Genomic DNA, 11,320 nt, shown 5'->3' with positions numbered 1-11,320 from the left:
AAAAGAAATGGCCCAAATGACCTAGAAAAGCCAAGGCTGAAATGGTGATATTCTTGACGTTTAAAATGAAAGAAGCAATTAATTGTTATTCCTAAATAAAACACACGGCTGAATTGGAACACACAATCCTAAATTCCTCACCCGCTTACTCGCAATCACCAAGTACCAGTATTTGCTCCAAAATGTCGACGAGATAAGGAGGCCTCCACCTCGAGTATCGACTCACCTAGTATTTCTATCCTTCTTTTTATTTTCTGTATTTGCCGTGATTTCTTGTACTTCTTTTTATTTGCTTTATTTTAGTGGCAGCTTTGCATAAAAATCTATAGCTTGCTTAATTGGAACTTCATGATTTTTTATTTTTATTTTTTATTTTTATTGAATTGGTTTTGTCTGCATTTTTCATGGATCAATTTGCTTCTTGCTACTGGAGAAATGGGATGATTGACAAGGAACCTTAGACATGAATAAGTTTCTTGATGTTTAGCTCTTGTAAATTGGTTAGCTCCGAATGTTGCCAAAGTTAGCTACACCCTGGCTCCTATTTCTTGATTGGCAGTGCATCATATCTATAATATTAATAATTATTATAACTATATAATTATAAATAAGGGTTAATCAAAGATTGGAGCCTTCCCCACCTCGTATAGTCTGTTGGATCTTGTTTTATTGTACAAAACAGATTTTCCATAAATGACTTGCTAAACCAGATGAACAATTGCAAAACAGTAAAAACAGAATATTATTTCCAGAAAATGAATTGCACAGAATAAAAACGGAAGTATAAAGAAGTCCAGAATTCGGAATGAGGATGATCGAGGCGAGAACTGGGCTCTCTGTCCTTAAAACGTTTTTACCCCGTCCCACGGTGCTTACGATATGTGATAAAGCATCTCCCAAAATACAACGATCAGATAATTGCAGAAGCAGCACTTCGACTGCAAGACAACGAACCAGAACGGAAATACTCTCTGTAGATTATTGCAGAAAAGAAGAGTATGTATGCAGAATGATTTCGTGATGTTTTTGTGTGTTGTTTTTTTTAAAATTGAAAGCCTGAGGACCATTCAAATAGCGGAAAGAGTTGACGGTTGAGCAGTTTCCATCCACCACTCACACCCACTTAACGCACAGTTTTAGCAAATTGATGGGTCGGTTAATAAACTATCAAAAGGAGGGAATTAATTGAATTAAAATAATAATAATAATAATAATTAATATTAACACAGGCCCACACCCACACCCACACCCGCCCGCCCACGCGCGCGTATGGCCTTTGGATTAGTCTAGACATTGTCTAAGACTCCCCCCTTTTAAAGACTATTGGTACCCTTTGGGGCCAAACCTATATCCAAACTTGAAGTTTATTAAATGGTTCAAGGTTGTGATTGCAATCTATGTGAGATTGGAATATTTTTCCAATTCTTTCTCATTTATTCTTCTTATATATTGTCCAACTTTCAACAATAATTTCTCATTCATATTGAAGTGGTTTTTCACAATTAAATATTCTACACTCATCTGCTCGGAATGTAGAATTTAATTGAGCATTAATTTCGATACATCGAACATCGAATCCCACTTAAAATTGTGATCAAAGTTGACTCAATTGACCCACCACTTCCAACATAGTCCCGCTTCGTCCTTGCATAATCGAAGACAATGGCTTACGAGGTGGGCTTTCCCTTATCTATGATAGCATGGTCTTCTCATAGGCTTTCTCGTGGTGGAGGAAGGGCTACTTGAAGCCTAGAAGGAAAAGAAGTCAGTAGGAATAAGATTGTTGGAAAAACCCAACATTACATATTATGTAATGGTTGAGGCAGGGATGGGACACGAAAATCCCCCACATGGCAGCGATAGGGAATTGAGGTTTGCACCTCGTTGTCATTTTTAGGCTTGCTCATTATATAACATGTATCAAAATGAGACATATTTGAATGAAAAGATGAGTCTATTTATCCAAAATTATCCTAACAAAACCAAATCACAATTAACTAGTCAGCTTGATTAATTAGTTAAAATTTTATTGATTCCGGTTATTAAAATCATGATCCCCCATTGATTTGGACCGATTCTCGATTTTAGTAAATTTTCATTCAATTCTTACATTAATGATACTAAAAATATAATCAACACGTTTGTCACTTAAAACATAAAATTTAAGAGTGTGTTTGATTGACTTTATTTTTCATGAAAAATGTCATCTTTTTTCATCTAAATTGCTACTTTTGAGGTGTGTGATTGACAATTCTTTCCATAGAAAATCGTTTCCAACTTTTGGTCGCATAACTATATTTTCCTCAAAAACAAGAAAAAATTTTCTTCAGGAAGGGATGATTTTTATTTTTTCAGGTAATTCACTCACTCTTACTTTCTCTCTTTTATCTATCTATTGTTTCTCTCATATCAATCAATAAAAAATAGACAAATCAATCAAATTCTGCTAATTAATAATTTTCATACAAATAAATTCTTAGTAATTAAATTTTTTATAATTTATTTTCTTTTGATGTAAATTTCATGTAATCAACACAACCAAAATGTCAAACAAGAAAATCTAGACGAAGTTTACCACACCCACTGGAACGTTCAAGTTCCGGAGCTTGGACCCGAACGAAACGGTCAATAACAACGTTGGATCCTCTTATAAATCCAATCATCGGACACCCACGTCACACGGATTTGAGAGAAGAAAATTAGAAAACAAATGGACATCTCATACACACCGAAGGTTTGAACTTTCAACTCCCCGAAGACTTCCTCGAATCTCAAGAATCTGCAACCCCTTTTCCCTAATTCCCAAACCCTAAATTTTACAAACAGCATCTCCTCTATCTAAATATTTTCTCGTACCCAAACTTTTAACGATGGCCGCGACGACGGAAGGACAGGATAAGGTATTGGCCACGGCGCAGCGCATCGTACGGAGCCTCCATAACACTTCCGACACCGACGACATGCTTCTTATCCTCTCGGCGTTTGATAACCGTCTCTCCACGCTATCCTCCTTTGTATCGTCGGATGACCCTTCGTCGGGTGCCCAGAAATCTGCCTCCTCCGCCGTGGACCCCCGCTTCGAGGCCGCCGAGCAGATCATTTTAAACGAGGCTAATTCGTCTGCTTTAACAGATGATTACTTGGCCGCCGTTGATGAGTTGATTCAAGCGACCGAGGAATTGAATTTGAATTATCGGGATGGGGAACTTCAGGCTGAGGCCCAAGCGACTGATGCCAGATATGACATCAGGGACCGGGCGGAGAACGCGCTGCAGGTGGCAATGATGCGACTGGAGGATGAGTTCGGGCACATTCTCATCCGAAACACTGTGCCCCTAGACCCGGAGCGGCTCCATCGCTCCTTTCATTACTCGTCGACCGCAACCATTGCCGCCTCTGATATTTTTGATGATGATGTGAGCGAAAGCCTGGATGATGTCAGTAGTGGGCGGTACAGCCACCGCCGCCGAGGAAGGGGCATGAGTTTTGGGGGAGATGATGTGTCCCTTGATTTGATACAGCAGGATGCAGTAATTGATTTGAGACAGATCGCAGATCGCATGATCCAATCGGGGTATGAAAAGGAATGCTGCCAGGTGTATTGTAGTGTCCGCCGTGATGTTCTTGATGAATGTTTGGTTATTCTCGGGGTTGAAAAATTGAGCATTGAGGAGGTCCAGAGGGTTGAGTGGCGTTTGCTGGATGATAAAATGAAGAAATGGATTCAAGCAGTTAAAATAATTGTTCGAATGCTTTTGCCGAGTGAAAAAGACCTCTGCGAGCAGATATTTGTTGGGTCTGATTTGATCAAGGAAGTTTGCTTTTTGGAGACATCAAAGGGCTCCGTAATGCAGTTGTTGAATTTTGGAGAGGCTATTGCTATTGGCAGGAGGTCCTCAGAGAAACTGTTTAGGATTCTTGATATGTTTGATGCATTGGCAGGGGTTTTGCCAGACTTGCAGTCGCTATTTATGGACGAAGAGGCAGGTGATATGGTATGTAGCGAGGCGAAAGGAGTATTGGATGGTTTGGGTGAGGCTGCCATTGGGACTTTCATGGAGTTTGAGAATGCAGTTCAGACGGAGTCTTCTAGGAAGACATTGCAGAATGGTGAAATTCACCCACTCACTCGATATGTTATGAATTATGTGAAGTTGCTAGTGGATTATAGTGATACTCTCAATGCACTTTTGGAGAATGCAGAGGATGAGTTAAGACGGGTGGAGATTGGAAACATTGACAATTCGGAGATGAAAAGCATGTCCCTGATAGGTCAGCGCCTGTTGGCATTGATGAAGTCTTTGGAATCAAATCTTGAAGAGAAATCAAGAATGTACGAGGATACGGCAATGCAGTATATATTTTTAATGAATAATATACTGTATATCGTACAGAAAGTGAAAGACTCAGAGCTCCAAAACCTTTTGGGTGATAACTGGATTAAAAAGCGACGAGGTCAGATTCGACAGTATGCTACACAATATCTTAGGGCATCATGGAGCAATGCCTTATCTTGCTTGAAGGATGTAGGAATAGGAATTGTGGGGAGTTCAAGTAATGCATCAAAGGTGGCTTTGAAGGAAAGATTCAAAAATTTTAATGCTTGCTTTGAAGATATTTATAGGGTTCAGACAGCTTGGAAGGTCCCAGATCCTCAGCTTCGAGAAGAGCTCCGGATATCCATTTCGGAAAAAGTATTACCAGCATATCGAGCTTTTGTGGGTAGGTTTGGCAGCCATCTAGAAAGTGGGAGGAATGCTGGTAAGTACATAAAATACACTCCAGACGAGTTAGAGAATTATTTGTTGGATCTGTTTGAGGGAACACCCCTTATTCTGCACCATATGAGACGAAAAAGTACATAGAATGCAAGACCAGAAAGAGGTATGCTTACCGCCCTGGTCAACAAGAAGTTGCACTCCCTACATTATGCTTGGTCGTGTACTTGTTGGTTTGGATGTGTTGAACAAATTATTGTGAAAGATGTCTACTGTTCTGTAATAATTCTGTACATGTACTGTCTTTTATGTGTTTGAACTAAATTTTGTTTCATGTATTTGTAAACATGAGTCATATTTAGAATTGAAAGATATCTTGACAACAATGGCTTAGTAGTCTGTTTATGGTCAAATACCTTGCAGCACTAAAGACTTAAATTTTGGATATGCTACTCGATATGATTGCTTAAGTTGAAGGGTAAAAGGTAAAATGAAATGGGAGGGATTGAGTGAGAATTGGAAGCTACCTGTGGCAGATGTATACTGTCCTCCAAACTGAATTTTGCCTTCTGGATGATTTTTCTTCTTTGTAGTACTCGTTCCATTTTGGGTTTTCCATGCAATCTCACGTGTTTGGTTATGGATCTTCATAGTGAATGCGGAGAACCAATTATGAGCGGAGACCTAGTTATATGTCGTTTTTTTTTGCTGCCTTTCAAGTCAAGAGTTTCTACATGCCATAAATTATTCATAAAGCAAGGTATAGTATTCAGGATATTATTTCAATGAGTGAGTAATTAGCTTAGCCAGGCAGGTATCCCTGGATAGGTGGCTTACTCTGTCTGATTATGTGACATGATATGCTATAAAATAGAACCTGCTTTGAGTGTGGCAGATGATTGAGTAATAAGGGACCTAATTTATAATAAGGTCACCATCTTTTAGGGTAGATTACGAGCATACCGCCTCAAAATGTCTAGAATGTTAAAAAATTTAAATATGATGCAGAAGAAGTTTGAGATTAACAGATGATTGCTTCCGGCTTAAGAATTTGATAATGTGGATTTAAATTAAGCTGACCATTTATCTACCGGAAGATAAATATCATTAATATACCACTCCATGTCTCCAGGGATTGAAATTCCAAGTGAGAGAGTGATCACGCCTTTTTCGCCTACCTTTTCTAATATTTTAGGAACCATTGTTCTGTAAGTAAGAACCACGCCAGACACAGGATAAACAGTATTTTAACCCCCATTTTTATCCCAGCTCAACTGGGGTTGTCAAGTACTTCCACTGTACCAATTTACTATGAAGGAAGCAGAAAACGTGGTCCATTAAAGTGATTTGATCTTAGGAGAGCAGGTTGCAATAACTAGAGGTATGCCAAAATTAATATGGTATGTTGTGATTGCAAATTTTCTGGTTATATTAGATCTTCCAGCACATGTAGCGATGAACTGAAACGAAAAAGGATTCGTGTGGCATACCCCAAATTTATGAGGAATAATGTATTTTTCCCCCTCCTAATCCACCGATGAGATAAACGGGAAAAAACATGGAGCACCATCATAATTACGGACCATTGATGAACTAATCGGACATTCGGACTATATGCATTGAACAGAGAGAAAAGCCTCAATCACCGTCGAATATCGATAAAAAGTCATAGAAAAACCTGGAGCTACTTGTACATAAAACAAGTAAGCGTTACCCTCCAAAACAATAAGTTATAGTCCAATGAGGTACGTATTTTTTGGTTATATCATCCACAATCACAATAATCTCGACAGGTTAATTTAAAGGAAATAATGGTAAGTCTACTGTTGATGTCTCTCCCTCACACATCATGAGCATTAAATTCATTTCAGATGCCGTCTTTCACCCCTTTCCATCTCGGTGAGGCCATTGAATTGCCATTCTCCATAACTCTTTACTTCTTTGTCAGCCATTTTCTCCCTTAAGTCTCAAATTGTGTCTACCCATCTTTTTGGATCTGTTTGAGAATCATGTTTGCTTTTGTAGAATGGATTCTTATGCAACGTAACTCCATTTAGACTTAGTTATCTATTTTTGTATTTTAAATGCTTTAGACATACACAACCAACTTGCTTGCCCTCTTTAAGTCTCAGCTTGGCAGATGTTTTCTACCCTAAGCTAAACAATTTTGCCTGGTCTATAACCCCCACAGTCAATGTGCAATCAGGTAGACGCGACCAGTTCTGAATAAATATCAACATTTTCCATTAAACAAACTCAAATCTCAGGACAGAAAATTCAGTCAAGAACTCTATCCATTAATTGACAGCCAAGAGAATGCTGGATAGAGGTGTACTAGAAACACAGAGATGACCAGAAAGTAGCCAAATTAATGACTACAATAACAATCTTGTTAATACAAAACTCCTTTAGAAAAACAAACCAGCTCAAGTTAGACCCTACTGTTGGCAGGCAGGGGCAGAACACCATCGAAAAAGTCACCAAAATATCCACGGGGCTCGTGTACTAGCTTCGAGATTATGTCTCTTAGGGTTATCACCCCCTCTAGATCACCAGTCTCATCCACTACATATATCCGGTGGATCTTCATCGAATCAAGTTTCACAATAACTTCTTTCAGCGTCTCATCTCTTAGGCAGGTAACCATGCCACTCAACAATGGCGACTCTTTTTGATGCTCCCCTAGATACCGTCTAATTGCTGTCAGGAAGTTCTTGGCAGTGATAGACCTGAATTAACATGCCAAATGAGTGCATTAATACTCTATACCCTACTGTTGGCAGGCAGGGGCAGAACACCATCGAAAAAGTCACCAAAATATCCACGGGGCTCGTGTACTAGCTTCGAGATTATGTCTCTTAGGGTTATCACCCCCTCTAGATCACCAGTCTCATCCACTACATATATCCGGTGGATCTTCATCGAATCAAGTTTCACAATAACTTCTTTCAGCGTCTCATCTCTTAGGCAGGTAACCATGCCACTCAACAATGGCGACTCTTTTTGATGCTCCCCTAGATACCGTCTAATTGCTGTCAGGAAGTTCTTGGCAGTGATAGACCTGAATTAACATGCCAAATGAGTGCATTAATACTCTATTATCTACTCACGAATCATAACTAAGAACAATACCCAGTAATTATAATAAGACTAACTGAGAATTAAGAATTGTATAAATCCACTTATGTTGCAATATGAATCTGCGGCCTTAATTCAGATACAAATATTGCACACCTCCATAGTAGATTACAAACCTGTATTCGTTGTAGATTTCCGGCGCAATGAGAAGGAACTGGATATCTCTGATGCTTATATTACCAATTGCCTTATTTCCACCACTTTGAACCACTGGTAATCCTCCAATTCCCTTTTGTCTCATTAGTTTAAATGCTTGCAGCACAGGCTCGTCCTCACACACCTGAAGAAAATTAAGAAACATATAAATAAAATTCTGAGAATCCCAAGTAAACCAGAATCTGTAATTAAGATGACGATATTTGCTGATATATGCTCAAACTACAGAAATGTACGAACTAAGCAAAATATTAGTTTGTCCACCACTTAATATTAGACAATTACGGATCCATCGATGTTAAAGAACTCTGGTATTCTGATTCATGCAGCTTAATATTAGACAATAACAGAAACAGAAGTGATCCATGTATAAAGACTAGAAGATGCAGGTAAATAAGCCCATGTTTGGCTTATGTTTATAAACTGGTTATTAATGCTCAAGCCACTTTTTATCCACGTGTTTTGCCGGACCTACATATGTTTCTATCTATTTATAATTTGGCCCATTTACAAACACTTCCCAAACATGTTCTAAGTACAATTCCGACGAAGGCCATATACATATTTTAAAATTTATGAGAAAATCTGTCATTCTGTTGTAACAATTGGTTTACACATAGAAAAGAAGTTAAAATCTTGAATGTTAGACTATCCAGTCTTGTCCAGTAATGTGTACCAACATGCATCTAAGGTTTTGGATACCTGTAAAATCATCATTTGAGCAAACAAAAAAATAGAATTTAAATCTCAAATGCCAGCCAAATCTATGCAATTTCGTCCCACCCAATCCCCCCAAACAGCATGGAAGAGCGGGAGGGAGAAACAAAATCACGTGGAAAGAAATACAAAAACAGAGCCAGCAATCTACCACCTACATATGCTATATTCAGACTGATTTAATGACAGCAGAAGAGAATTCTGATTAGAACAAAGCTGTTTGTACAATTCATACATGACAGCATTTCAATGGCTGGATCGACTGTTTTTTGTCAAAGATGATGTGAGATCTTGCCACCTGTAATTTCTGTAAACCATGTGGTACATGTAGCATTTCTCCTCTGATTAATACAAAATGCAGAGGTCCTTCATATGCAGTTAACTATGAAGACACCACATATTACATCCAAGATATTGCATCCATTGAAGATTCGTGTCAATCTATGGACTCGGTCCACATAGGTTTATATTATATTTACGCACCTTAATAATCTGACTAGCTTTCATTAGTGGCAGACCAAGTTCAAATAGTTTTTTCGATCCCCAGCTTTCAAACCAATGAAGTCCAGAACATTCTTCCAGCATGTGAATAACAGCGGATTGCGTGATGATGTTGTCAATCTTAGCTTCCCCTAAATCAACCACAGGAACACTCTTCATTCTGTATTTTGATAGCAGCAGGAGCATCGTCAGAAAAGAGTTAGATTTCTGCAACGGGAGAAATGGAGCCCAGCGAAAAGATCCCGAGATATCCCCAACCTGTTTATTCATCAATTAATGCAAAGCATTAACTTTCGATAAAAGACTGGAAGACTGAAAGGAGAAAGGTCATTTCAAGAACATGAGAAATATTGAAAGCTAGGGCCGGAAGTAGAACAAATAACCTTTGTCTCCTTATAGAAGTCAGAAGAAGTAAGCATCTCAAAAAATTTTCCACAAGTTGCTGTAGGAGAGTCAGGGTGTATACTTTTAAACCTCGGTGAAGACATTCCATTACTTGCCACTGCAACAGCAGGACCAAAATCATTATCCGAGCTATTCATTGCCAAATCGAAGAAATCGCCACCTTCCATCTTTTCTGACTGCCAAAAAAATTAAAATGTGACTTCTTTTTAGCTTCATATTTAAAGGATCTTTGAGACCCACAAAAAGTACTTACCATTTTGAAATAATTAGGGAAGTAAAATCTGCCAAGTAATATTAACAGATAATTGAGCAAATACATTTTCTACTTTGTTGAACTCCCTCATAAATTTTTTAAACAAGATCTCAGGGCTACAGATTATTAATATACAAAATCCAAAAATTTTAAAGAAAAAAGAGAGTACGCATGAAATCCTTCAGCCTGTCCTTGCCTGTTCTTTATACTTAGTTCAACAGTTTTATATTGTGTGACTGGGAGGCAGATCAATCTGTGTCATAAAGTCCCGTCTTAAGGTGATGGAACAAAAAGTTTGTACGAAAGACTCATTTAAGGAATAAACAACCACATCGGGGACTTTTCCTTTTCATTCTGCAGTAGAATAACCATCAATATCTAATTTCATTACGAATCACTTCCATCAGTGATTAGACAACTTTAGTGAGATATATAAGTCATCCAAATACTTCCATATTCAGGTATTCCATAGGTCTACAAACCTGATGTAAGATCCAGACAACAATGCCAGCAAACTCTGCAATGCCTATGTATCTGTCAATCCAACTAGCATCTTCAGGCGCTCTGCAATCCACCACAGGTGCACTGAGAATTTTATTCCGGGCCAGTAACTTCACAGCTTCAGCCAGACTCGAGTCTGAACTTATCTCAGTAACTGTACAAAAAAGCTAAATGAGGCCGATCTATCTAATAATTCTGCATAGAATTTAAAAACATAAAGACCACATCACATGCAAATGGTTGAAGGCAAATAATTCTCTTCCCATTTCTAATGGATTAAACTTTTAGACAATAGAATTGTGTAATACAGTATCAGAACAACCAATGCTCATGAGATCAGTCTCACCATTACCCAATATTCCCATTTGCTAGACCTTTCAGACATCCTCCAGATACTGCGGCGGCATGCTAAAGATATAAATAATTAAATGTATTTGCCCTCTTCAATCTTTAGAATTAACTCTCTGTGCAAAACCATCCAGGGCTTAATTACTCAGCTCTTAAATTTATGGGGGATTATTTCATCATCATACCAAAGTTAAACATTAGCAACTTGAGGAAGCACAGGGAGAAAATATTTGTAACCAAAAACTTATCAACATTGACTGCCAAATCTGCCAAATGCATTATAAGCAAACTCAATGCAGCTATCAACCAAATATATGCTGGTCAAATCACAGTCCTATGATAGAAACGGATAACCACCCTCCGTCAGTCCCGGCCTCAACAGCCACTATGTACAGAGCATATCTCTATGATATCTGCCACTTGCTAGAAACACAGTAAATGGAGCTACATTTACTTGTTACACAAATACAACGAAAAAAAAAGGAAGAAGAATTTATTTAGGGCATAACATGATCAAAACTTTTAGCTCATGTCAGGATTAACAAAAGAATGCTATCTCCCTTACAATTACATATCTTGGAGG

General features: G+C 38.3%; 2 protein-coding genes across 2 annotated transcripts in view; one reads left to right on the top strand and one right to left on the bottom strand.

The window, feature by feature from the left end:
* The first annotated feature begins 2,671 nt into the window (after positions 1-2,671).
* On the top strand, positions 2,672-5,104 carry LOC111373937 (exocyst complex component EXO70B1-like). The gene has a single exon (XM_022996532.1). It carries the CDS (start codon positions 2,871-2,873, stop codon positions 4,863-4,865), a length of 1,995 nt encoding a protein of 664 aa, XP_022852300.1. The 5' UTR covers positions 2,672-2,870; the 3' UTR covers positions 4,866-5,104.
* Positions 5,105-7,481: 2,377 nt separating this feature from the next.
* The window catches only part of LOC111373936 (SNF1-related protein kinase regulatory subunit gamma-1-like), a 4,479-nt gene continuing 640 nt past the window's right edge, over positions 7,482-11,320 (bottom strand). Inside the window, exons 2-6 of the mRNA XM_022996530.1 lie at positions 10,371-10,543; positions 9,614-9,811; positions 9,213-9,488; positions 7,973-8,136; positions 7,482-7,779 (exon numbers count right to left, since the gene is read on the bottom strand). Coding sequence (XP_022852298.1) covers positions 7,482-7,779; positions 7,973-8,136; positions 9,213-9,488; positions 9,614-9,811; positions 10,371-10,543 — 1,109 coding nt within the window. The remainder of the gene's footprint in view (positions 7,780-7,972; positions 8,137-9,212; positions 9,489-9,613; positions 9,812-10,370; positions 10,544-11,320) is intronic.

The sequence above is a fragment of the Olea europaea genome, unplaced genomic scaffold (assembly GCF_002742605.1).
Source record: "Olea europaea var. sylvestris unplaced genomic scaffold, O_europaea_v1 scaffold1181, whole genome shotgun sequence".
Lineage (NCBI taxonomy): Eukaryota > Viridiplantae > Streptophyta > Magnoliopsida > Lamiales > Oleaceae > Olea > Olea europaea.
This window is presented reverse-complemented; position numbering and strand designations above follow the sequence as displayed.

Coding starts and splice junctions, on each gene's coding strand:
- LOC111373937 (XM_022996532.1), top strand. CDS start 2,871: ATGGCCGCGACGACGGAAGGACAGGATAAGGTATTGGCCACGGCGCAG.